Source organism: Osmerus mordax, chromosome 1 (genome assembly GCF_038355195.1).
Source record: "Osmerus mordax isolate fOsmMor3 chromosome 1, fOsmMor3.pri, whole genome shotgun sequence".
Taxonomy (NCBI): Eukaryota; Metazoa; Chordata; class Actinopteri; order Osmeriformes; family Osmeridae; genus Osmerus; species Osmerus mordax.
In genome coordinates, this window is record NC_090050.1 from 11,243,206 (window position 1) to 11,270,320 (window position 27,115).

The following is a 27,115-nucleotide window of genomic DNA, read 5'->3' on the forward strand; positions in this document are numbered from 1 at the left end:
AAATGACATTCTGATGTGTGAGTCATCGTCTCTGTGAAATAAAGTTGAGAGAGAGAGAGAGAGAGAGAGAGAGAGAGAGAGAGAGAGAGAGAGAGAGAGAGAGAGAGAGAGAGAGAGAGAAGGGGGGGGGGAAGACGCCTTCCTGCCCTGGTTACCGTGGATGCTTGTTGGCCAGCTACAAAACCCAATGTTTTGATAGCTAGCCTAATACTGATATGCAAAGAAGCACGCAGCTGATCGTGTTTTCTTTCTATCTCCAGCCTCGCATGGATCCACAGGCGTCCATCAATCTCTTCTTCCCCCCCTCCCTTCCTCCATCTCTCCCTCCCTCTCTTCACACAGGGCTGCCAAGCCCTCGTCTCTATGACGTCAGCATGTGTACATGAAGACCCTGACAGAGAGGGAGAGATGGATGGAGAGAGTATGAATTGAAGGGTTAACTGTAAAGTATGGTGGCTTTGTAGCTTTGTCAGCTTGGGGGCCATGTTATTGGAGGGCACAGTTACAGCTTTGGACATGGAGGTCCCCCCTGTGGTCATTATGGGGGATGAACCACACTAAGAGGATTACTGCTGCAGCATGAATGACATTGGATGACCTACAGCACAAGATGAAAATGCTTCTTTATTGAATGAACTATCATGATCAAATAGAATACTTGTATGACTGCTAAATAATCATTTGGGGGTTTAAAATAGTGCAGATTAGAAAACAGTAGAAAACCAAAGGACATGCAATAACGGTGCAATTTTCTCTCAGGGATCAATAAAGTTTCTGTCTGTCAATCAATCAATTGAATTATGAATCTATGTATCTATATATCTATCATTCTATGGGTATACACTTATAAAGACTTTCTTCCTGTATTTCTCATGATAGACAGGCTAGTTCTAACAATATGAACATCAAACTACAGTGCATGTCTGCCAGATGGCAGTACACTAAAATGCAATTGTATGGATTTGTTTACCAGTTCATCAGCCTTGTGTGTTTTCTCCCCAGGTGAGAACACAATGCTGGACCTACTCCCCCGATAAGACCACCTCTACACTCTTGTAGCGCCCGAACCAAACTCCAACTTCTCCTCAACACCCATGGATATACAAAGGATGCAACATCTTTGTCCTTTGATACTGTGAGAAAGACTTACAAAGTCTAACATGAAAATGTTTTTATCTCCTTACACTGTTAATTTCTTTTCGTTGGACTTTAATGAGGACTTTGAAAAAAGGGTTGTTGTCTCCATGAAGGGTTGAGATGCATGCTGTAACAAAGATAGCGCCAGATCTGCAGCTGTTAGGTTTGCAGAGAAACAATGAGACCAGTCAGTTTTAGGTTGCTTGGCAGAGGTTGGCATAAGTTTGGGGCCAGTGTAACCTGTTAAATTACAAACTTTGTCTTCCCATTCCTCTGCTGTCAAAAGATAAGCTTGCGCTATTGATATATTCTGCAACAAAAAAAACTTTTTACATGTATGCATGAACTGTGAACATAGTGAATTCAGGGTATTCAGGATTTTCCAGGGCTTGCCAAAAAGAAATCAGGTAATTTCATTCAATGTTTTGTTGATAAAATATATTTGTAATTTAATGTGAATGTATCTATCAAATATTTCTGTGAAAAGCTGTAAACTACATTATTATCTGTGACTTGAATTAAGCCTACCCCAAATCTTGCAACTTTCCAAGTGGAATAACACTCTCTAAAAGTATGCTACATATCTTCACTCTTGAAAGAATCTTGAATCAGGGACAAAACCCAGAGAGACCATAAACTGCTGTTGAAACTGCTCTAAGATCACTTTGGAACATTAACAGCCACATTCCCCAGCTGCCCAATAACTCCCATCCTCACCTACATTCCTTCCTGGCTCGCTGCTGTGCATCACTTCCTCTCTCAGGATGAGCCAGAAGATGGAGGTGGAGGCAGGGGAGGGCTGCCAATCTCTGGTCTACACTGTGGAGGAACTTGAGTGTAAGATCTGCTACAACCGCTACGACACACGCACGCGCAAGCCCAAGGTGCTGGGCTGCCTGCACCGCGTCTGTGCCAAATGTCTGAAGAAGATAGTGGAGATGGGCGACTCCTCCCCCAGCCTCATCAGCTGCCCCTTCTGCCGCCATGAGACCCACGTCCCGGACGAGGAGATCTGGCTGATGCAGGACGACAGCAACATCCTGGCCATCCTGACCTACCAGGACCGAGCCAGGAAGAGTGGCTCCGCCCCGGCCGGGGAGGTGCTCCTGACCCCCAACAGCCTGGGTGGCGAGGTGGGCGGAGGTGGAGGAGGGGGTGGCTGTGTGACTGGCAGCGGAGACCAATCGCACTGCTCCTCAGACTGTCTGGTCATCACCATCATGGAGGTCCCGGGGGAATCCCAGTCGTCCGACTCCATGAGCATGCTCAACATGGTCCGGCTGTATCGGCCGCCCAGCCTGGACTCACTGCCCTGCCACCTGCCGGTGCAGAAGTGTCGCGCCTGGACCTCGCGGAGCTTCCCCCGCTTCCTGCTGGGTGTGCTGTGTCTCGTCTACTTCAGCTCCCTGCCGCTGGGCATCTACCTGCTGATGATCCAGCAGCTGACCCTGGGTGTGATCCTGGTCAGCCTGGTGCCCACCACCCTGGTCCTCTGTGTCTTCTATGGCTTCTGCCAATGCCTGTGCCATGAGATCATGGAGTCCATAGCCACATAGCACCATTTCTTACAGTAAGGGTTGGGGTCAATTCTAATTTAAATCAAATTTAGCTGATGAGAGGAACTGAAAACAACTTCTTTTAATTGGAGGGATGAAAAACCTAATTTAAAAGCAGACTTTAAAAAAAATATATAAACTGAAATCTGAAAGGATTAGGATTTAATAGTAATTAGTGTTGACCCCAACCCTGGCTCATCAGGACTCCTTAATCCCACAACCATAGACCTGGATAGAATTAGTATATGTTTTCACATGCATGAAAAAGATAATGCTGATTTAGTTTGCCCAGAACAAAAACATCCCCAAATGCAGACCTTGCACTCAGATCCATCTGGGAAAACAAAATCTGGCACATCCATCTAAAAGAACACATATCCTATTGATACCCTGGTCTTTCCAAGTACTTTCAAATCTCTGGACTTAGCGAGCCCTGTAAAACACCAAGCCAAATCAATCACCGCTACCCTTTCCTTTGTAAGATACCTCCCATCCACCCCAATTTTCCACCTCTGAAAATACCAGCACTTAATTGATATGACTGCTCATGGATCTGTCTGTCGGGCTTTTCTTTCGAGGCAGGGAAGTGGAGAGGCAAGCCTGTGTACGAGAAGCCCCAGCCATCCTAAACATTTTTCTACAACACAGCTCAACCTGCATCAGACTGCTGTTCGATGTTTGTGTTAATTCTAGTACCCGAATGGGCCTGACTTCTTATTAAGCTGTTAAGATCACTGTCACTATATTGGAGAATACGTTCCTCTATCTTGTACTATAATGGTCCCTTACTGCAGAGAGTGTTTAATCTACTGTAATGGAACCCCCATCTGCTACTCTTGGGTACATTATTTTGATACTCCATAGGTAAAGGATGTATTCAGTCATACAGCATAGTTTCCATGTATACTGTTAAAGTTCCTAGTTGCCTTCGTAAGGCATGTCTGTCCTTCAGTAACTAAACGTTGTATAATGAATTTGTCTGTGGCAATGCAATGGGAATGGACAAACCGCCTAAACTGTTACTAGATATTTAAAATAAAGATTCAAAACAATTTGGGGAAAAGGATTATTTGATGATATCACTGTCACATCTAATTTCTCAGTTAACTGACTCCAAAATTAGCAGTGATGTACTCAATGCAACTGATATCCCAATACATGTCTATCATATTAAATTAAACAACTGGTAAACATGGCATCTTGCATCATCCTAACAAGCGTATAAAATCAGACCAGTATAATTAAAATAGTCCCACAAGATTATTGGTACCAAAATATTATTCCCTGCAAGGACATCAATGTTCCATCTGATCCCTGGTGAAAAAGTGGACCATTTGGTAAAGTGTGAGTCACTTGAGCAGGTTCCATTGCCACAGGCCTGCTCTGCTGTCATGCTGACGTTTGGCTACCACAATGAGCTAATTTTAGTGCAGTTGCTCTGGTGACCTGGCACATGGGAGCAAACTCATGGCATTATAGGATCTCCACAGATTCACAAAGCTTTACAATTAATGTAATTATCACTTGTAAGTAAAACAAGAAGCACTGGTCTGGCACGCAGCTATTAAAGCCAGATCAAACCGCACATATACTTATAAATGTACAGATCAGTAACACAATCAATCACAAAAACTAGCTACACATGATTAACACTGAAAGTTAGTTGCACCGAACAACCGCTTTCTATGTGTGTTATTACAAGATTGGTCAATTTTTCTGAATGACAATGAGGTGTAGTAGAGGTCTTCCCTATCAGCCATGTGTAAGAGCAGACTGTAAGGACAGAGGACGATTATCCCGGGCAGCTCCATGAGCCTCAGCTGCTGTGTTTGGCCTAATTGAAATGTGTCTCCCTGATGAGCAACACCTCCCAAGGCTCCAGCCAAGAAACACTGCTCATGGGAGCAGAGGAGGTGCCTAATACTGGGAGGGTGGAGGGATGGAGGGAGTTATCCTGAAGTTGTTCACTTCCACAATTCAGTTGCCCACAGGCCAAACACTTGCCTGTTTGGTACAAGACAGATCATGATACCCTGAGGCAGCTCTCACCTTGGAGGTAGGATTCATTTTTTGTTTGTTTATCAAACAGTCATTTATCTTAATGTGTCTCCAAACAATGCAGACTTTATTTTCTAAATGCCTTAGACTACCAGTTATTTCTACAGTGGATGTTGAAGTCAATTTTAAATTTACAAAAGGGTATGTTTATGTTTAACTTTTGGAAAGTTATTCAGAAGTCAAAATTATATGGTTTTCATTTTCATAATTTATTAACAGAAAGGCAATGAACAGACAATAAAGATTGCTTGATTGCTTCTGATCGTTATAAAAAGTCTGAAAATTCCCTCATCAAGTGCCTTTGTGAGAGTAGTTTCGATATTATGCTCAATAGTACTTTGTGGATGTTGCTCTTCTGACCCTGCACTACAGAATTCTGCCCATGCACAGTTTTATCAGTCATGCCTGACCTCTGTCTTAGCTTCAGATGAATCGGTGGCAGAAGTCCGTGGATGAGATCCAAGCCCGGAGGCGCCAGGTGGCAGAGTGCGTGCGTGCCCAGGAGGCTCTGTGCAAGGTGACTGCCTGCTTCCAACAGTTAGCCAGCTCATTGGGGAGCAACTCTGATGGCAGCTTCCTGAGGGAGGAGATGGATGAAACCAGAGGACTGGTGTATAGGATTTGTGCAGGTAAATCACTTTTCCTATTCAAAACAACAGAAACATTTGGTCAATCCCCAGAGTTGCGGTGAAAAAGCTGTATTTTTAAATGCTATATTTGCTTTAATGATCATCGACCATCGAATGAAATGATCTTTGATCATCCACATCCCTTAAATAAAAGACAATTAGTAACTAGATTAAACTTTTGATTAAATGTCTACTTTAATTGTTTTATTAATGCACACATAGCCTTATTATTATTTTAGTGTTGGCTTGGCACAATTGTCAAATGTTATCAATGATTGCACTCATTATCACTATGAAAAGTATAATGGAACAAAAACATAATAGATGTGTTGATTTGCCCATTTATTGTAGCCTTAACAAGCCTTCAAATCAAGCACTAGTACACAATCACTAGATCTGTTTATAGTAGATCAATTATACAATTTATTGTATTGACAAAAATGTATTTTTTCATACGTAGGCCTACATGAATAATGAACAAAAGCTCATAAACAACAGAACAGGAAAAAAACACGATAGTGAATTTTGTGCAAAAACAAACAAGTCTGAAAGCAGCCTTACCCCAAGGACAGCACGGTAACAAATCGTACCTGCTGATCTTGATCCTAATCATACTGGAGCTTTTCTGGCTTCATCACGGACCTTAACGCCCTCACACACTACACCTGTGTCTTGGTGTTCCTTGGATACTGAGAAAAGAAATACTAAGTCGGGTCATAAAAAATGCAAATAATTTCTGTCATCTGTCTTTCAATCTAACCAAACTATGAAAAACAATACCTTTGCAGACATATTGCTATGCTTGACTTACTCAACTCAAAACCATTCTGTTTGCTGGTGGGTGCAGATGAGAGTGCATCGATAATTCTATGCACGTCCTTGACATTTGCAGGCATCAGAAATAATGCCGAGCGGTGAGGGAATCGGACTAGTAATCCGAAGGTTGCCAGTTCGATTCCCGGTCATGCCAACTGATGTGTCCTTGGGCAAGGCACTTCACCCTACTTGCCTCGGGGGAATGTCCCTGTACTTACTGTAAGTCGCTCTGGATAAGAGCGTCTGCTAAATGACTAAATGTAAATGGTCTGACCGCTGCGTTAGAAACCACAGTATTGCAGTAGTTCTGACACGTCATCATTACCATGTCCTAGGTCTACATCGCAGACTGGTGTCCCTAATGACAGAAATGGAACAGAGCCAGGAGGACAGGGAGCAGGTGAACCGGCTTTGGGTCATCTTCATCTCAGGCCTGGAGAGCTTCCAGCAGGATCTTCACAAGGCCAGTGACCTCATAAACCTCTTCCCCCTGTCCCAGAAGAAAGACCGTCAGGCACTAGTCAACACAGGGGTGTCAGACAGCGTTTCTGGCGTGGCAGCACTCGCAGCCTCCGTACAGACGCCCTGGCTGACTGTGCAAGTGGAGCAGAGCCCTGACCTGAAAACACACATCGCTCAGGTGGACACTTTGCTCAAAGAGATGCTGCAGAAAGTCAACGTGCCATTCTGGTCAGTGGAGTCCACTCAGAAGGCCTGGGTAGAGTCTGGATGTCAGGATGACAACCATGATAATCATGGCACTCTGGAGGAGATGATGGAGGTGGAATCACAAGACTCCATGATGTCTGCATGTTGTCACCCACCAAACTGTAAACTCAGGTGCATGTTCTGTCTACTACACTGACTGCAGTTTACCAGAACATTCAAAGCAATTATAACCGGTCCTTTAGTTCTGAGCAAGACGTTTTATACTTCAGTTGTTATTTTCTAGCACAAAACCATTCTAGAGAACGGTGTAACATTTATTAACAGATTGACCCAAACAGTTATATAATCTTGAGTACAAAATGATGGATGTTAAACTGCAATAAAGCTAGACACATGATTGTATCAACATTAAAATCTTTATTCACACATCTCATACAAACATGGAAATACTGTACATACACATACCCAGTATTCAAATATACATAATTAGAAGCTGACACCACAGAGAGAAAGAGTTTGACAGATAACAGAAGAAAGAAATGGTGTGGCTGTGGGTCAGCTCAGTTCTTGAAGGTTGAGTGCAAATGGGCTTTAAAGGCTAAGAGGGGAAAAAAGCAATTAGATTTTGTTTTGTTCCTCTCACTGAATGGTTTAATCAAGGCACATTACATTTTTTAGGTATGTCTGGCAATATGCTTGCTTACCTTCCTGGTTGTCCCAAAGCTCAGCTGCACCAGCATTTAATGGACTCTCATTATTAGGCTCTGGGAGTGTGAAAAAAAGAAAAAAAGAACTACATGAAAAATGATTTTCCATACACATTCAACGCAAGGTTCGCCAGGATAAATGTGTGTCGGTAAGTGGCAACAGATACGTACCTCCTAGTAAACTTTGGATGGAGAGGAGAATGGAGCGCACATCATATAGGGCTGACCACTTGTCTTTCAAGATGTCCAGACAGATAAAGCCTTGCTCGTCCACGTTAGGGTGGAAACAGGGGGTGATGAACTTCACCCGAGGGGCTTTGTATGGGTAGCCACTGGGAAACTCCAGTGACAGCTTGTACCTCAAGCCTTCATATACCTACAGTATATAGACATACACTGAGCATTCAGGGAGATGCACACTGATTATGTGGGATAAAGTATGAGTATTAGAGTAATAAATGCCAATTGTACATACACATCCCCGGAAATACCAAACGATTAAAGAGTGTGTGCAACGAGGTAAACTGATTAAGTGGAAATGAGCCATCTACCGTTGCTGGAGCTCCATGTATTGTTCCGATCCACTTGAAAAGATTGTCTGATTCTGGAAAGGCAGATATGCCCTTGTCTCCAGACATCTAGAAAACAATGCTACTATAAGAATGTGCAATGTTTTGACTAATAGACGTTCGACAATGTAACAAAGAAAGCCTGCAAACGTTAGCTACATGGGAACATTCTTACCATAAGTGTCATCAGTTCTTGTTGAAGTCTGTGAGAGAGAAATACATTTAGTTTCGAGGCGAACGTGAGGTGTATGACGTTGCTAGTTTAACTGGGTTAATCAAAAACGCCCTAAGGTAATGTAAAACTCGCTAAACTAATCACCCACCTCTTGGAGACGGAGCCCTTGGCTGCACTGCCACCGGTTTCGTTGCCTTTCCGAGAGGTTGTTGATGAGGCTGCTGCGGGATCCATATTCTGAGAGGCCATAGCTAGCTAGGTACAGTGCCGTAATTAAATTCTATGGAAGCAATGAAATCAAGATGAGCCACAAATGCATATCATTTAGAACAAAGTTACTTTCATTTACCCGAGTTAACTAGCCTACCAGTTGGGTTTGCTAGCATGCAGTTAACGGTCTAGGTGCAGTCCTAGCTAGCTACTGTAAAAGCTAGTGCTAGCATTGTTAGTGTTAGTGATGGCTAGCTAGCTACTAGTACAGTTAGTACCTTGGCTGGGTTTTTTATAACACATTTAGTAACTACTAGCTCGAAAGCTGTTGTTTAAACCGTAGCGAAGGGTTGCTAGACATCTGAAAACACCACAACATATCATCTACCTAAACAACATATCCTAACCAATGTCGGAAAAGTAAATCGAGTCGCTCAACACCGGCTAGCTAGCTCTAGCTAACACCGTACAATCAATTCCAATCCAAGATCCCTTAGCTGTGTTTGTTGGTTGTACGCATGAGCTAGTAGTACAGCAGTGCTTGCTTTAGCAAATACTGTAAGCAGCTACATTATTGGAGTTAATTTCGGCTTCATATATTAAATAATGTGACACCGCATCTTTAATTCAGATGTAATACTTGCCTAATAAGTCTGATCAGACGTCACCTCCCGAGAGTCCTGACTGTTGCAGTAAAGATTTCAAACTGAGTTTATCCCGCCCCCCTGTTTAAACTTGCTTTCAGAAAATGGTCCCTCCAATCGCAACATCAGGTTTGAACAAAGCACAGCCTTGGCAACCATTTGGGAGAATGCGCTTAACTACACAATTTGCATGATTGGTGTAAACTCAACTCACGAGTCGGAAGTTGCTGCATGTTTTAGAAGGTGAAACTAGATTTGATTTCAAATCTAATTAAGTGTATCCAGGAAACTTGAACTAATCCGCAACATGTCTACCGAATCAAATAATCTGACAGTCAAATGAATGAGACAAATTTAAAGGAGTCTTTAATTGTTTTCTACTAGTGGTTGCCAGCGTTCAACCATTATTTGCCATATTTGCTCTCTAAAAACAGTAGCATAAATGTAGAAAAATACAATTCATATAGCTACAGGTGATTAAATTACAAATCATTTATCCATGTACAGATCATTTATCATATCAAGCCCTGGAGAAAAAAGTTATTACAAAAAACACCACATCAATGACAAAAATGGTTTTACACTCAAGGGGCTAGGGACACACTTCCATGCCAGACAAATGTGATTACATTCTATTTCTGTAAACAATAGAATAACTTTAATATTATTGATCAATTCTCTGATCTGGCACACAAACTCAACATAATACAATCCCACAACCGTCTTTTGAACATAGCCAATACAAATAAAGTTCCAAATTTGATACATTCCATTTTGGAGTTTTAAGTCACTGCAAATAATAAGCACCTTATATTGTTTAGACAGATGTAGGCTACTACAAGACTGCTAGACTGCAAATAACATTTTAAGTGGACTTAAAAATTAAATAAAAAAGCAAAATAAAAGACATGGAATTAAAACAGTAAAACGTGTCAGCATTATTACTGGGGTACTCCCTTAAACATTATGCAGACTGAGGAATTGGCACAACATTTTACAAATGACAAAGGGCCTATAGCACCCTCTGTTGCTGCTGCAGTACCGTGGTCTGTTAGTATGAGGTGAAGGACGACAATGTGCACATTATGGCTCTGATCACTGGCTGTATACAATCCACCACAGTATCCAAAGCACTACCTACAAATAAGACTGGACAATGCTGTTCCTCTTTGTGACTTAATATGATCCAGTTTCAGTTTGGTTCTCTTTGGATCTATTCCTTCTCTGACCTCTGGGCGTCCATGGCCTTCTGCATCTTCTCAATCATCCACCCTGGTACTGTAAAAGGCTTCAGCTCATCCATTTTCAGGTCAGGACCGTCTCTGAAATGTGCAGAATTATTGATCATCTGAAATTCACAGAATTTGAGAGACTACAATGCTGTCGTGACTATGATTTGACTTCTGGGACACAGATGATACGCGTGACTATGATTTGACTTCTGGGACACAGATGATACGCGTTTGTTTATTCTTAAATGTTTGTATTGCAGAAGGTCAAAGACCGACGTGTTGTACTCACTTGTAGTCGTCACTCCGAGACAGGTCTTGAACATCGTCTTCAATAAGGAGGTAGGCCTAAAACAATGTTGAGGGCAGATATTTTTTAATACGCCTAAATGGCTCCACTAGGTCGTCGTAAGGCTGAGCACTTACCATCTTTCCCCCTGTGGCTCGCATGTGCTGCCTCTCTGCTAGCCAGTGTTTGTCCTGGGCATCGGCAGCATACTGAAACAGCAAAACACAAAACAGTTGACCAACCGCAAACCACTGCTTGACATCCAAACGACTGAACGTCCTGTGGGTTGTATATGAATCAAGGGCACTAGCCAGGTGTCTACCTTGAAGAGATCAGCATGTTTAATGTAGATTCTCCCCCTGGTGCCACCCATTCCTAGAGCCCTGCATGAGAACAAAGATTCGGCCAAGCTGTCAGAAACGACGAGCACACATGTAGGTTGTGCGTTTCTGCACAATAGAACACCACCAGCAGTGAACCTACTTATTAGCCCGTGACCCAAGAACAAATGTGCTGCCATCGTTCAGTCTTGAGGGGTCCCACTACAAAACAGAATACCAGACAGTGTCACGGGGGGGGGGGGGGGGGGGGGGCAATCAAGACAATCATGTCCTGTTTCCAAGGTAATTTATGAAAGCCTATGCCATTTACCCAGCGGCACAATGACAAGGTAAGCACACAATAAGGACAACACAAACCTTTGGTCCGTCACGCTTTATTGGCTCTGAGGTCTTAGGTTTAGGCCTACAGGAGAGGAAAACAGGCAGGATAAACATGGGAGTCACGATGCAGACACGGTACTGCTGACTATTCATACAACAGCATCAGCCACACTATAAACGTGAACGTAGACATTCAAGAGAGTGTTTTGATGGGGTATAATGAAGACTTCCTTTTGAGGAAATACTAACGCGTTACTAAATGTGGCAGGTCTGTCATAAGAAACTGTGGGTGCATTTGGACGTCCTTTCCTCTGAAATTGAAACACAAGACAGGGCCATAAGTTTTAGTTGCTTTGGATTCCAGACAATAAATCTAAATCGTTCTATTCTACAGGGTGAGCTGGTCAGTTTAGCTTGTCTAACAAACCTACCTTTTTTAGAACGGGGCTGCCCCTCTGACTGGAGTCATCCTCTATCGGTCGTGGACGCTTTCCAAAGAAGAGAAGAAAAAAGACAAAATGATTAGTGACGCGGAATTAACCACTCAATTACTCTCCAGAAAGAGTTTAGTTGCACTGTATTTTTTTTCCTGTCTTAGGGCACAATACCTGTTTTACAATTGTTGACAATAGTTATTTTAAATATTGAACCTACTTTAACTGAGGGCTCCAGACCAGGTTTTGCAGCTGGCTTCTCCCCATCTGAGAAAAGCTGCTTGGCCTGATGATGCACAGGAAACGAGCATTACTCACAACTTCTCCTGATGTTAACCACGCATAATCACACAAGCAGAACCCAAGTATCACGCTCACATTTTCCAGACAATTACGACAAGCTTCTTTTATCAGATGATCCGTCTGCACGTCCTCTCCGACATTCTCTTTTACGTTGCTGGCTGCTTTCTCAAAGAACTGTAAAAGACAAGGCAATACTGTAAAAAGAAAAGACCAAAATGCACATTTCAATGCCGAAACACATCGGCATGAATGTGAAGCATGCTAGATTATTTGGCCGTGCAGGGCACCTCTTGCTTTTCAGAAGGGATGTCATAACAGTAAAATACAGCAACCAAAATCACACTTTACACCAAAAATATTGGCTTCCCTACTCGGTTATACATTTTTACATAATGGATATATTTGTATCTTTATCTCAGCAGACAAATCCAACTACTCACCCTCATGTATTTCCTGAAGACTGCCATGATATCCTCATTAAAGCTGGGCTGTAACACTGTTCTCAGCAGGTCCATAGATATGACAGGATCTGTGTAACTTGAGGCACAAAAGGCACATACTCCTTCAAGACATCTTGAATACCCTAAATCTGATTTAGATGTCAATCCTTATGATTAAAGCATCTCACTTCAACATTGAAAACATATTCAGTTTTTTGCCCATATTCCCAAAAGGCCAGTATTCCTACTTTAAATGGCAAATGAAAAGGAATATTCCACTATTACCGTTTAAATGCAGCCGTGCACACTCCGATTAACTTCTTGTACTAAACATTTGTAGGTTACAATAGTGTGCATGTAAACTGTCTTTATTTTGGGATTAGCCCATGGGACCCAGGCCCGATAAGCTCCATATATGTTGGTCCATTTGCATCAATAAAGCAGTTTGTCAGCCAACTAATTTACCTTACAGTCATCTGAGATCGCCTCCCCCTTCGATGAACCTGTCTGTGTTTGATCATGATATTCCAAGGATTCTGCAAAGTGATAAAAAAACATTGGCTAAATAGTTCAGTCTAAATATTCATCAAAGGGCTCTGCGGCAAAGTATTGCTATTTTGTAAGTTTCATTAAATGCAGTGATGATCTTCACACGGTTTTACCTACACTTCTGAAGGTAGATCTAACCACATCATACAGGATATGAAGGCCCGAGTTGACACTAATTGTGATGTTAACATCTGATGCTTCGTGACTCGGTGAACGACCTATAAGATATCATTCACAGGTAGCAAGCCAGCCTAGTGGCCAGGTCAGTGTTTTAGGTATCAAACCAGGATGACAGCGCACTCACCATTGCTTGTATCGGCTGTTCAACAGCATCTTGCTGGAGCCAGTCCCTGCGTCCCTCACTTCGATGGGCACCCATTTTTTGTGGACTGAGACTATGGTAAATGAAAGTAAAAGCACTGATTAACGTCTGTCAACCAGCTTAGACTGATAACAGCCTAAAAGCGGATTGCTAAATGTACACGTAAAGAAAACGACGCGAGCTAACTAGCTAGCTAGCGCACCTACTTTGACTTGGGGTTCCTGATGCTGAAGTTTAGTCAGCAAGAGCGGGCAGGTAGCTAGCTAGCGATCTAGCCCCGCTAGATATCGTAACAATTTTGACCTATCAAAATCACTTACAGCTAACACTTTTCTGATCGTATGCTATCAAACTGCTTTCTTATGACTTCTGAGAGAATGCAATCCAATTTAGCAATATTCAAGCAGTTAACTATATTACCTGTTATAGGAAAATTGTTTACTAGTGCAGTGAGTACTGTACACGGTGTAGGAAAACCTGTGTAGTTGACATAATGCAACTCTGGCTGTGTCAAGAAACGTCTAAGGCGCATGCGCAACTAGAAACTGGGCGTGTCCTGCAGACAAAGATTTGTGAACCAATATTCAGCCATCTTTGTAGAGGCATCAGTGTGGCATGGTGCAATAAAGGCTAAATTCATTTTTATTCTTACGCCTCTCAACATTAAGGAAAACATTTGGACTAATCTTTACATTATTAAAACTTATTTACTACTTTATCAGACAGTAAATTGAATGATTAAATGTCAAATGTTTCTAAATATCAAAATTTGTTTTACCCTAGATTTCAGCAGGTCGGAGAGGCTAAAAACTACAGTAAGCTAGTTTATTAGAAACTCATTTGACACATTTTACTGGGAGCAAATGTGATCCAGTGAATCGTTCTGCAAGTTTGAAAAGAGAATGCCACAACATTGATCATCTGCTGAGAAGACCAAGGATATGAATTCAATGAGCACAGATAGTATATTTACATTCACTTTCTTCTTGCCCATAGGAATAACATTAAAAAAACATTCATGGTATAACAAAAGATAATAAATGACCATTAGAGTTTAAACAGATATAATGAAGGATAAATAAATGTCATACTGTATGAAAATTCCTATGAACTGATTCAGCAATAAAAACATTTTATGAGTGTCAAACGTATCATGCAAAACAAATAATTCAAAGACAAAACTGATTTTTTTTACAAAACAAAAGATAATTATAAAAATAAATTTGAGGAGTAATTTGCTGGTTACACCTTCTGCATTACTGATGCAATCATACATAATTCTACTTTTAGGTACTAGAGATTTTTAATAACACTTTGGTTTAGTTTAAAACAAATTCTATGTGATAAACTGTATAATACATAAACAGATTTATTTTTAAAAGTTATGTTAAATTAAATCAAATTTAAAAAGCATGGAGGAACATACAACATACAATTAATTGTTTTTATCATCAGAGCTCAATACTATTGTGTAGTATTGATGAAAAATAACACATACTTCATACCAATTCTCTGTACAATATTTACAATAGTTTGCTGGTGACAGAAATACACTAACATCTGGGCATGTGATTTGTTCTCAATGATAATATGGAGAAGCGTGAGTGGCTAAAGGTTATAGGGCACAATGCCTTATCAACCAATCGGACCAAGACAACCATCATAACACAATTTCAACAGTACCACACTTCTAATCCAAATTTCTCCTGCAGTCATCTTAGTTCTGAACCTCACTTGTCAGTATGGGGCAAAGGCAAAGACATGATGTCTTCTGTGAAACTACATCTAAGCTCATTGTACACGCACTCAGGCTATAGATGACTTTATGCAGAGTCTGCGTTGCATGGAATAGTAGTTTACTAGAACAATGCCAAGGTTTAAATACAATGTAATGATGGAAGAATTGTACAAATAGAGGTTTTGTATTCTCCCCCCCACCCAACATAAATATTTTCTCAACTCACTAAAGTCTCCAGACCAACCATTTTGTCATTAACTCTCAATTCTACATTCATTGTGCTGCCCAGTGATGCGTTTGAATCTCATACTGGTGTAAACATAAAAAAAAATAAAGAATTTGAATGGATGGATTAGAAAATGCCACTACTCAACAAACTAGTCTACTCAACAATGTGACAACCAACATCGGCTGAAAATAATCACATTTAAGCATGTTTGCTACCGGTGGCTTAAGAGCATTTCATAGCTTTACACTAGAGTTATTGAAGCCTGTTCATCCTTTTACAAACTGTCCACAGAAACAATAAAACACATAAAGCAACATCATGCCAGGGGTACTGGACTCGGCCTTCTTTAATCAACTGCAGATATGGAGGTTCAAGGCTGACTTGGCCAATGTGAAATTCTCCAAATCTAGTCTACAGTAAACGTGACCTGCATAGCATAATAAATCTAGCGATGTCTTCCATCTTAGATTGCTTCGACTGTAACAATGGGTCTAGATGTTACATGTATGTACAAGGATCACCACTAAAAGTGTTTGTAGGCTTAAGGGGTTAGAAACATAGCTGCCTTATCACCAAACACTACAACTCCCTTCTGTACCAAGGTATCATAGGATTGAGGGAATTTGAGCAAAACAATGACAAACAATTCCTCTTTATACCAACAGAAAAAGACAACCTCCAGCGAGCATTGCACTGTCAGAAGGCCAAAGAACGAGGACCAGAATTACCCAATTATTACCGACTACAACAGCAACATATACCAAAAATAACCATAGCAAACCGCTACAACTACGTTATTAAAAGCAACAAGAACTACCACAGTAAATAACAAGGAGAATCTGTAAAACCCAGTATAACTATTTTAAATAGTCGAGGCAGAGAAAGTAAACAGATTAAAGAGGGGGTCCCCCTCCTTTGTAGGCCACCCTTTGAAGGCAGTCCAGGGCTGAACCCTCCCCCCCGTCAGCACCAATACAGAGGCTCACCACCTAACCCCCCCAGGTTCCTAGATGCTAGCTGCTTCAGGTGCAGTCTTTTCTACAGGACTACTGCCACAGCTGTTGTCCTGGCTTGCAGGTGAGTCCAAGCTAGCAGGCTGCTCTGGAGTTGCAGTCTTAGAGCAGTCTTTGTCACCCGTAGCCCCAGGAGTCCCTGTGCTGGCCTGGGAGGGTGTGGTGGGGGTTGAGGAGGAGGGCCCAGGAGAGGACATGGTTCGACCAGACACCTGGTAAGCTGCCAGGAACTCCTGGATGCGCTCTGCGGTGGGCTCCCACTTGGCAAAACCAGCGGCGTTCTGGAGGAATAAGACCGCCGTGCCGTGGACGGCTTTGTAGTACATCTCCTCCCTGAAAGAGAACGAGGGGAGGCAGGGAAGGAGCGAGTTGGAGAAACATTTGTGAGTAATAAGTAGTGGTGGGCCGTTATCAGCGTTAACGCGCTGCGACTTGTCGGCGATAAAAAAAATATCGCCGTTAATCTATTCTCAAAGTTGGGTTGGGAGCTGGGTCTATACTACGCAAGCTATGACGACTTTCACCTTGATATTTTAGCGCGGATGTATACCTAGCCGAATTGCATTGTAGGGGGCGAGAACGAGTCTTCGAACCTGTGTGTATGCCTTGTGTATGAAATTATCACATCAAACGTGACATGCTAACATGGATGCAGCTATGAAGCCGCCTGGTTTGCTTCAGGGAAAATGTATTTTTAAGGATCTTCCCAATGGAAACCTCGACAAGACTAAGGTTGTTTGCACCTTGTGCTATGTGGAATTAGTTTACTGTAGGAGTTCTTCCAGTCTCAAATACCACCTAAACGCAAAGCATTCCTTAGCTAATGCGGAAGATGCCGGGCCAAGCACTGATGTAGCGCAGGCGAAGAGTCGTCGTCAAACTACGATGTTTGAATGCATCCGAGGCAAGCCCGTCAGCACAGCTCTATCAGCCAAGCTAACTAATCTAATAAACAGTTAATAAACACAAGTACATCTTATTGAACATAATTTATTTATCACCAATTATCATAGTAGAACAGCTTTCTCAAGCAGTTTGTGATGCATTTTGGAAACAGGAGATGAGCTCCTGGTCTAATACGCCACCTGGCTTGAGAAACCCGTTCTCAAAGACTTCCTTTTAGTCATTATTTGGATAGCACACATATTCTGAATGCCTTCGGCGGAATTCAAATGAGCCATTTTAATCTAGATTAACGCCAAGATTACAGTGAGATTAATCTAGATAAAAAAAAAAAAATATATATATATATATATGCCCAACGCTAGTAATAAGTAATAACTATAAACGTATATATATATATAATGCCCAACGCTAGTAATAAGTAATAACTATAAACGTCACGGGGTGTCCTGGCACGAAATACTCACTTTTTGCAGATGTGTTGCGAGCCACTTCGGTACTCGTGCTCAAAGGCCGGCACGATCATCTGATGGCGCCGATAGATGCTGACCTCCATACGGGTGAGGGCCGGGGTTGGAGGGTCCCGCCACTCTGGGACAAAGATGATGAAAGACAGGGGCTCGCTGGAACGTTCCAAGAGCTCCTACACGTTAAACAAGGGTTAACCGCTTGCCTTGATATATTTACCTATTTCTACTCTTGAATAGGGCTGTGACACTCACTGCAGTTATTCTTTACAGTCATCCCCATTGGTATTTAAAGGATTATTGCTCACTCAAGTGTTAAACTAATGTAATTACACCTCGCTCTCATCAGAGAAAGGCAAGTTTAGCTAACCACAATTTCCTCCCACTATCTCTTGGACTTGGACAGTTTACTACAGGCAAAGGCCAAAAGTTATGTCCTAAATTAAAGTGTTATTGTGTATGCTTGACTGTTTACAACATATTCTTCAGCTGTAGGATATGCTGATTAAAATACAGCCCATGGATACCGTTACGCACCTCAAAGTGTGTCACCATGGCATCCATAAGCTCCTCACAGAAGGGAGGGTTGGCCTCAAACGATCCACTGGCTGGGGAGAAGTTCAGAAAGGGCCTGGGGGGGGGGGGGGGGGGGGCATGCGCAACAATGTCCGATGGTTCAAACTGACAAACGTGCCAACAAACACACGGAAAGACAGAACCAAACACACCACATAGTTCACATGAAGAGCTTTGTTAAGAATGTTGTACTTACCCTCTCGATCCAAAGAAACCGTCTGTGTCGGGGAAGGCCGAGCAGAACTGCTTGAAGTAGGAGTTGAGCGGAGAGGCAAAGCACTCGAAGCTGACCCCGAACTGCTTGTTGAGAGCCTCGAAAACGGGAACAGGGAGAGCCCCCTGTAGACCCGTGCCTTCGTTGATTCCAGAGCCAAACATCACCTGAACACAAGAGCCATGACATTGGCACGGTCAACTGACTTCTAACATTCCAGCGAAATGGTGGGTGCGGGTGTTGAGGACATTAGCGCAGCAACAGCTCCCTGCCATGGTTTACCTGGTATCTCTTTATAAGGCACCAAACTCGTGACAGGAACTTCTCAAACCGAGGATCGTCTATACAGCTGTACCGGTACAGGAGCTCCTGAGAGACAGGCGTGTGGATGAAAGGGTGAGACTACAACATTCTTGTGGAAGAGGTATTTTTCTGTCGGTCAAGATTATTAAAAGGAATCTTGCTGTTCGTTTAACTAACTAATTCAATCTCCACCCTCCTGAATGGGTCACCTAAATGATGATTCACTCTAAGTGAATCATCTATCTCTAACGGTGTGTGTCCACTGCAGCGGAGCGGGCGTCGGCTTCCAATTAATTTTCAATGAAACCAGGCGTTAACGCTCGCGTAGGGCATTGTGGGAAGGCGAGCGGAGCGTTGCAAGTTGGATTTTCTCAACTTTCGGATTGGTTTCTTGTAACGTAGCAACTGTTGGTCATGGTAAACATTATTAGGTTTTACAATTTCAAGATGGAGGAGAAACTTATCGTATGTGTCTGCACACCCAGTTCTGTTCAGAACAAAGTTACGTAATGTGACGAGCCTGAATTTAAAGATTACATTAAACTAATAATGCATGGTGCAGGGTTGCCAACGTTGTCAGTGTCCCTAGTGTGTTTTTATACTTTTGAATTTATTCTCGTCACATTACCTGACTGTTCTGTGCCACTGCTAGCTTGATAGCCCAGCCTACAAACGACTGGTTGAGTGACCGGTGGCGTAACATGTATTCTACTGTAATCTTGCACTAGTAAAAATTCTGTATTTTTACACAAATGTTGTGTAAAAGTGGTATTTTGATCGATATTGTGCTTGGCCATGACTACAACAGTGACCTTAGAGAACTACAACTCTGTATTAACTTGTCTATCACGCCCCTGAGCGTGGTGTACTGTGGGAAGGCAAGCGGTGCAGAGCGCTAAAAAACGCTGTAGTGGACGCGTACTGTAACCATTCACGTAGGTTGCCTGTAAAATGTTTGACTGTATGAAGTCAAGTAAGGTATCACCACTACTGGAGAGGGACAGGGAATGTTTGTTGTGGTCTTAGGTCGCTCATTGAATGAGGTGTTCAACTATTTGTGCACGTGATGGTCTATATAACTATATACATACACTATATATACACACACACACAAATTTCTTACCAGCTTGTTGAAGTAGCCACGGTTCACCTTGACCATCTCGCCTTTATAGCGGAGGCAGGCAATGTCGTTCTCAAAGTGCAGTTCCACGCGAGGCTGTGGCGGCGAGGGCATAGCCAGTCTGACAGGGTAGCAGTATACCAGCCTGTCCTGCACCTCTGCACTTGCTTCTGGTCCAAACAAACACACACACACACACGTGAACTACTGGCGTACCTTCACATATGAATGTGATCCATTAAGGGTGACATCAACCAAAGTGCACTTCCCACAGTAGAGGTCGGGTAACAAGTTGACTTTCTTCATCACGCCAAGAGGTCGGTATGACCTCCCTTCCAGGGCTCCCTCACCTGTGATGTTGCAGTCTTTGAGCAGGGTCTGGTGAGCCTGGCGTATGCGGCGGACGTACTCAGCGGAGATGTGGTAGATCTTGGTGCAGATGCCCTCCACAGAGTCCTTGGCCACCGCCGTGACATGGGGCCCACACTGCTTCCTCAGGTGGTCCAGGCGGTCCTGGGAGACGGGAGGGGAAACCGGGAAGTTGTCGTTTAAACAAGGACGCTTGAATCATTCCGGTTTTTGTACATGAACATAACTGCGGCAAGAATGTTCCCAACGGGCAAGATCCCCAAAAGGAAAGCAATCACACGCACACATGATGACATTGTTTATTGCACCACATGCACACCAACACACGTACCATGTAGTCCTCTTTACTGGCCGAGTGGTCTCTCCGTAGCCAGTTCATTGTGTCCTCTGCGTTCCATTTCACCACCTTGCGGCTCTCTGGTGTGGCGTTTCTAAGATGTAAAACCAGGAGTCAGGCGGGAAAGACCACAGAGACACTGGGGTAGAAAACATGTTGAATCCAGGACTGGGTTAAACTGGTGATATGGGAACCGTCTACTGCTCAGCAATACAAGTCAAGCCTTGGTCTGCCCCTAAAATGCAGAGGAAGTGATATAGCAGCAGAGATGTCTGCTGGGATTGATTTACTAAAATGCTGAAGTAAGTTGTAGTGCCTTACATTCTGTCTTAAGAGACTGCTCTGACCTCATGCTTGGAGAGAGTTCAAGAAATAGCCTGCCACATAAAGAGGTAATATGGCTAATTATGCTGAAGACTGCCAAAAACACCTACCTAGAGTCAATCATTTTCTTGGCCGCTTCTGCATATTTGAATAAGAGCTTTCTGGCCTCTTCCTTATACTTGATGCGGGATAGCCTGTCACGGGGATGAGGAATAGTGTTCAGTGAAAACGTCCAATAACCAAATGCAGAACAAAGATTAAAAGTTAATGAATAAACACACAGAAAAACACCAAATTACTGTCAAATCCCTTTTCAAGTAAGGCCCAAGTTCATTTTATGCACATTCCTTATCTCACTTCCTCATGCTCAGGAGAGTACGGACGGACGGGAATTGAGACGAGGAAACAACGTCTTTTTAGACCGTAGGCTTCTGTGTGTCCTGACCTTATGGGAATGTCGTTCATGACCTCTCGGAACATGGATGGGGAGATGACAGGTTCACACTCGCTGGGAAGCAGGGGGTCAGGACCTTTGTCTATCACCTTCCGTTCTAGTAGCCAGCGGTTGAAAGACTCCCGTGGGGGCTCAATACCTAGAGAAAGTGTGTGTGTGTGGGGGGGGGAGGGGTGTTGGTGTTAGGGTGTGCATTGGTACATATCCACTGGCTTGGTCCAGACGGTCAGAAACACGGCCTACCTTCTCGTTGGTAGCAGAGCTCGTGGTAGTGTTGCCTCAGCTTGGTGACCAGCTGGGCTCGCAGCAGCTCCATCTCAGGGTGCGGAGGCAGGTGGTCGCCCGGCGATCTCTCTCTGATCACTGCGTTCGTCTGGATGTCCAGGTCCCAGTACACGCTGGGACGAGTCACAGCACAAGGTTTCAGTTCGAAAGCTGTTCCGTCGTGGCGGATGGATACGTTGATAACAGGCTGGAGGGTGTGCTTACATGGTGGGACGGTATGGTGCGGGGGTGGGGGTGGAGGGGGTTGCTGGCTGCCCTGGTTTCTCCTCGGTGGTGGAGTTCCATGGCTTCACACCTGGGGTGCTGGGAGAGATGGGGACTGTAGGGGTGGTTGGGGTGACTGGGATTTCAACCTGTGAATCGCAAATCAAAATCAAAAAGTTAAAGAAATCATCTCAAGTTGAAAGGACGCCATTGAAGCGTCATAGCGGATTCACTCACTCTACAGATAAACGCTTTTGACATGACCTGTCACATAAAAACTTGCCTTTGGCCTTTTAAAACTGTTAGGCCCCCCTTGTGCTGCCTCTTCCGATGGGCGTCTCTTGCGCTGCCCGTTGCCCAAGCCTGCGTCCCCCGCGCCTGCGTCCCCCGCGCCTTCCGCTGGGGCAGCATTCAGACCCAGAGGGTCAGACTACAGAAAGAATACGAGGGCAGATGTGACATCGGAAAACTGTAATATGGTCGTTACTCACACCTTACTAATGGTTTTCATTGAAATGCTTGGAATAAGTTGAGTCAATCTTCTTTGAATAACTCAAAGTTTAAGCGCAGGGATGAGAACATAAGTTTGCAGTACTGAAGTACTGAAGTACTGACGGAAGAACAAATTACAGAAACATTTTCAGAGCTATGTCCATGGGAACACATGATACTGCCTGATGGGCTCATATGATACTGCCTGAATCAGGAACTTACAGACACATTCCATCCCTCTGTTTCTACTTCGAGTCTTCTTTTTTACACTCACAATGACATCATGCTGCCCAAGAACAGGCATCTCCCAGAGCGACTGGTTGGTGAAACGGTTGAAGTAATATGGCCGGTTCTCTCTTTTGCTCCAGCATTTGGACCAGCCAGCCTGGATCAGCTCATCTGTACAAACAGATGATGCATTAGAATATCCAACTACAAGCCCAGAGCCCCCCACTCCACTAACGACTTCCGCCTGGCCAACGACCTGAATGAGTTCTACTGCAGATTTGAAAGACAATTGGACAGTCCTGAACTACCCCTTCCCACCCCGGAGGCTTCCCACCTCCCCCCCCCCTCTACAGTGACGACTCTCTCCATTCAGGAGGGTGAAGTTGACAGACATTTCAAGAGGCAGAATCCCCGCAAAGCAGCTGGGCCGGACTCTGTCTCTCCAGCCACCCTCAAGCACTGCGCTGACCAACTGTCTCCGGTGTTTACCTACATCTTTAACACCTCCCTTGAGACATGCCATGTGCCAGCCTGTCTCAAGTCCTCCACCATCATCCCTGTGCCCAAAAAGCCAAGGCCAACAGGACATAATGACTACAGACCCGTCGCCCTGACCTCTGTGGTAATGAAGTCTTTCGAGCGCCTGGTGCTGGCACACCTTAAATCCATCACTGACCCTCTACTGGACCCCCTGCAGTTTGCCCACAGAGCCAACAGGTCTGTGGACAACGCAGTTAACATGGCCCTCCACTTCACCCTACAGCACCTGGACTCCCCAGCATCCTATGCCAGGATCCTGTTTGTGGACTTCAGCTCTGCCTTCAATACCATCATCCCCACCCTGCTTCAGGACAAGCTCTCCCAGCTGAACGTGCCTGATTCCACCTGCAGGTGGATCACAGACTTCCTGTCTGACAGGAAGCAGTGCGTTAAGCTGGGAACACAAGTCTCTGACTCCCGGTCCATCAGCACCGGATCACCTCAGGGCTGCGTCCTTTCTCCTCTGCTCTTCTCCCTGTACACCAACAGTTGCACCTCCAGTCAAACTCCTGAAGTTTGCGGACGACACCACCCTTATTGGGCTCATCTCTGGTGGAGACGAGTCTGATTATAGGTGGGAAGCGGCCAACCTGGTGACCTGGTGCAGCCAGAACAACTTAGAACTCAATGCTCTTAAGACAGTGGAGATGGTTGTGGACTTCAGGAGGAACACAGCCCCACTCACCCCCATCACCCTGTGTGACTCCCCAGTCAACACTGTGGAGTCCTTCCGCTTCCTGGGCACTATCCTCTCCCAGGACCTCAAGTGGGAACTGAACATCAGCTCCGTCATCAAGAAAGCACAACAGAGGATGTACTTCCTTCGACAGAAGTTCAACCTGCCAAAGACAATGATGGTGCACTTCTACTCAGCCATCATTGAGTCCATCCCCTCACCTCCTCCATCACCTTCTGGTACGCTGCTGCCACTGCCAAGGACAAGAGCAGACTGCAGCGTATCATCCGCACTGCTGAGAAGGTGATTGGCTGCAATCTGCCTACCCTCGAGGACCTGCACACCTCGAGGACCCTGAGGCAAGCGAGGAAGATTGTGGCCGACTTTTCCCACTCCCTGTTTCAGTCACTCCCCTCCGGCAGAAGGCTGCGGTCCATCAGGACCAATACCTCACGCCACAAAAACAGTTTCTTCCCTTCCGCTGTTGGCCTCTTCAACAAGGCCAAGGGACCACACTGACTCTAATGACTTCCTGCTTAAAACACACTGCTTTTTGCACTGCATTACAAAATTGTATCTTGTACATTTGTATTTTTTTGTAATATTTGTATTTTTGTATTTTTATATTGTAATTTACGGCAACTTATATTTTATTTGATTGTATATTTAATAATATTCTAATCCCACTTAGTACTGCTAGTTCATGTACCCTTAGTATAGATAGTCCACATATTTAAATTTTAGGTCCCTATATATTTATTGTATGCACCTTCCTGCCAGAGCAAATTCCTTGTCTGTGCAAACTTTCATGGCGAATAAATCCCCTTCTGATTCTGATATTCTACCCTCAACTGAAATTCAGCCCATAGACACACAGTAAGACATACAAGGGACGCATCTTGCACTCTCTCCCTCACAATATCATCATTCTTCTATTTACCTGATGGGTTGGGCACAATATAAGAATGTCATATTATATACATATTGTTTACCTGGTAGCTCCTGGATGGGTTTACTGGTTGAGGGTGACAAGGGAGAGCCCTCTGTAGCAGAGCCTGAGGGCGACATCACCATGGTGGTGTCCCCCTTCACTGTTCCATGATTCTCACTTGACATCTCTCCTCATCTGTCCTCCTGTCCTGGGGAGACATGGGGGGGGCAATAGCGGCTCATTCTCTGTCAGGTGCATTTCTTGAAGCCACAGTTGGTGAGCTGTAGCATTGATGATCTTCTCCCTCATTATGCAAATATGATGCATTTAAACAAACTTTTTTGTACGAAAAGACCAGCCACATTAATCGGTTGTCCACTTTGCTAATGGGGAGGATCTGAGTATTTTGTTTGACACCATTTCATACATTAACCTCAAGTGAAATCGACCGGGTGGGTTGGCTGCTGACTACTCGCGCTTTGGCAGACAAGTAAACAATTCCCCGCGCCAAAATGCATCACTAGATTCACAACACATTGAATAAACTCTAGCCCAAAACATTGGAGCCAGCGTTCTTGCACTAAAGGGTAAAAACGACAGCTACTATAACATCTTTCCCAAAATAGGCAAAATACACAGTTCAAATAATTAGAAAGGGGCTAGAGATTGGCTAACTTGCTGGATAGCTATGCTGTGGGAGTAGCTAGTAGTAGCTAGCTATAGCGTTGGCTCGTTGTTAGCCTTGGTTAGTGTTGCAGTGCATAGTTGGTCTGGCCAGCTTAAGTTCGGTATTTTTATTTGAATAATGTAGATTCCCACATGAGCCAAATAAGAAATTGACATCAAGGCGATGCGTTTTCTGTCAATCTCACAGATAATTCAAATGAACGAACGATGTAGGGACACGCATGCGCCCCATCACCGCCCACCCCAGCTTGAGCCGCCCGAAAACAAACACGAAGGAGGAGGGGAAAACGTCGGGTAGCTGCGCTACACAACAAAGGCAACGGCAGCATCTCCAAACTCAGGCGGGGGACACTTGGTAAAACAGGTAATATACGGAGGAATACGGCACTAAACTGGACTGTTAAGACATAAAAATGATCAGAATTAATACATGCACACGAGTCAGCTGGCAAACTAGGCAAACATAGTGTGCCAGATATAGCTGATCCCTCAACATTTCAAACATACTGCGCGCACTTTGAATGTGACAAGATGGCGCGAGCTCTTGAGCCATAGCCGCTGCGCACCTTGCAAGCATTATTTTTTGTTTATTAACGTGCATTGGTCCGATATGCACGATCTGGGTGAATAATATGACTCTCTGCACATTCCGCCGCATGTTTATGTTCTTGCGGGTGCCCTAATTTGTTGAGTTCCCTTACCTTGCAGAGGTTTGTTGGGAATCCCGTATAGGCTTTGCTCTATTCAATCCGGACCCGCCTCCGCCTCTCCCTCCCCACCTTTTCAGCCATCTTGTATCAGGGACTCGGGCCTATGTATTGCGCATGCGCCAACTTTGCCTTCGCTCGCTAAAATTTGTCACTGTAAAGCAGCCATATGCAGAGTGGCCCTTATGAGTTTTCTGTGCAACCAGCTTGCTGATGGAGTGTAAATGTTCTTCGCAATTGTTATCATGGAAAAATATATATTACAATTGCACATCATATTAGTAGCTTGAAGTGTATGAGAAACATCCTTTATAGCGGAAATAAACAAGATTCATATTAACATTAAATCTAAAGCCTCAAAAGTAAAAAATCACATTGAGAAAACTTATTTAATAAATATATATTACCTTTGATCGAAGTGTCTTTCATTTTTAATTTGTGAAATGTATTCCAACACATGTTGTAATGTAGCAGAGGTGAACTGAAGTGATAAGCTTTCCCAAATTGATCAAGGAGGTGAGGATCTCAACCACAATAATAACAAACAAAAGTTTTTAGTCTTCATCCTTTCCTATGTGGTCACACTTTTCTCACGGATGCAGTCTGTGTTAAACTAAGGAAATTATCACATTACAGACATTGTTCCCACAGGACTTCCAAGACATGAAATTCAGCCTTATGATGATCTTGTGGAAAATTGGTGTAGAGGTTTTCTCAATGCCACGTAATGTCCCTCTATCCACCCTCCATGAACCAAAATCTTAGCAAGGGAGCTAAGAAGCACTTGGATCTCTGTGGTTTAGAGACTTCAAGGGATCCAGAAGTATCATACTGCCCTGCCTGGCTCTTTATGTGCCATGTATTCCAGGCCAGTGCAGTCCTCTGCCCAATTTGTGAAATACCAAAAAAGGATTGGCACC

The 27,115-nt window shown here is 43.7% G+C and overlaps 5 protein-coding genes across 11 annotated transcripts; 2 read left to right on the forward strand and 3 right to left on the reverse strand.

The window, feature by feature from the left end:
- Positions 1-1,901: 1,901 nt before the first annotated feature.
- LOC136949746 (E3 ubiquitin-protein ligase RNF182) lies at positions 1,902-2,751 on the forward strand. The gene has a single exon (XM_067244038.1). It carries the CDS (start codon positions 1,902-1,904, stop codon positions 2,691-2,693), a length of 792 nt encoding a protein of 263 aa, XP_067100139.1. The 3' UTR covers positions 2,694-2,751.
- Positions 2,752-5,178: 2,427 nt separating this feature from the next.
- zgc:109913 (regulator of G-protein signaling 9-binding protein) lies at positions 5,179-7,108 on the forward strand. The gene is made up of 2 exons (XM_067246597.1): positions 5,179-5,380; positions 6,532-7,108. The coding sequence occupies exons 1-2, from the start codon at positions 5,179-5,181 to the stop codon at positions 7,059-7,061; spliced, it is 732 nt and encodes a 243-aa protein (XP_067102698.1). The 3' UTR covers positions 7,062-7,108.
- A 154-nt stretch (positions 7,109-7,262) lies between these two features.
- ube2c (ubiquitin-conjugating enzyme E2C) lies at positions 7,263-9,249 on the reverse strand. Of its 2 annotated transcripts, none has more exons than XM_067239161.1 (7): positions 9,171-9,249; positions 8,465-8,596; positions 8,317-8,344; positions 8,124-8,210; positions 7,744-7,948; positions 7,570-7,629; positions 7,263-7,463 (listed from the first exon to the last, which is right to left on the reverse strand). In XM_067239161.1, the coding sequence occupies exons 2-7, from the start codon at positions 8,563-8,565 to the stop codon at positions 7,426-7,428; spliced, it is 519 nt and encodes a 172-aa protein (XP_067095262.1). In that variant the 5' UTR covers positions 8,566-8,596; positions 9,171-9,249; the 3' UTR covers positions 7,263-7,425. The 2 variants fall into 2 exon arrangements, with proteins under 2 accessions (XP_067095262.1, XP_067095270.1); XM_067239169.1 differs by lacking the exon at positions 9,171-9,249 and adding an exon at positions 8,934-8,953.
- A 265-nt stretch (positions 9,250-9,514) lies between these two features.
- Positions 9,515-13,900, reverse strand: LOC136942401 (deoxynucleotidyltransferase terminal-interacting protein 1). Of its 5 annotated transcripts, none has more exons than XM_067235304.1 (14): positions 13,819-13,900; positions 13,381-13,471; positions 12,993-13,063; positions 12,528-12,624; positions 12,163-12,261; positions 12,005-12,070; positions 11,782-11,838; positions 11,600-11,661; positions 11,387-11,432; positions 11,172-11,230; positions 11,011-11,071; positions 10,826-10,897; positions 10,692-10,747; positions 9,515-10,492 (listed from the first exon to the last, which is right to left on the reverse strand). In XM_067235304.1, the coding sequence occupies exons 2-14, from the start codon at positions 13,453-13,455 to the stop codon at positions 10,384-10,386; spliced, it is 930 nt and encodes a 309-aa protein (XP_067091405.1). In that variant the 5' UTR covers positions 13,456-13,471; positions 13,819-13,900; the 3' UTR covers positions 9,515-10,383. The 5 variants fall into 5 exon arrangements, with proteins under 5 accessions (XP_067091405.1, XP_067091413.1, XP_067091422.1 ...); XM_067235312.1 differs by lacking the exon at positions 13,819-13,900 and adding an exon at positions 13,605-13,807; XM_067235321.1 differs by lacking the exon at positions 13,819-13,900 and adding an exon at positions 13,601-13,807.
- A 309-nt stretch (positions 13,901-14,209) lies between these two features.
- pcif1 (phosphorylated CTD interacting factor 1) lies at positions 14,210-26,246 on the reverse strand. 2 transcript variants are annotated; one of them, XM_067245153.1, is made up of 16 exons: positions 26,190-26,246; positions 24,863-25,009; positions 22,701-22,825; positions 22,218-22,364; positions 21,935-22,083; positions 21,689-21,843; positions 21,437-21,584; positions 21,102-21,185; positions 20,662-20,761; positions 20,312-20,474; positions 19,965-20,131; positions 18,821-18,907; positions 18,521-18,705; positions 18,286-18,379; positions 17,749-17,924; positions 14,210-16,711 (listed from the first exon to the last, which is right to left on the reverse strand). In XM_067245153.1, the coding sequence occupies exons 2-16, from the start codon at positions 24,984-24,986 to the stop codon at positions 16,372-16,374; spliced, it is 2,244 nt and encodes a 747-aa protein (XP_067101254.1). In that variant the 5' UTR covers positions 24,987-25,009; positions 26,190-26,246; the 3' UTR covers positions 14,210-16,371. The 2 variants fall into 2 exon arrangements, with proteins under 2 accessions (XP_067101254.1, XP_067101262.1); XM_067245161.1 differs by having other exon boundaries at positions 24,863-25,004; positions 26,190-26,233.
- Between the last annotated feature and the right edge of the window lie 869 nt (positions 26,247-27,115).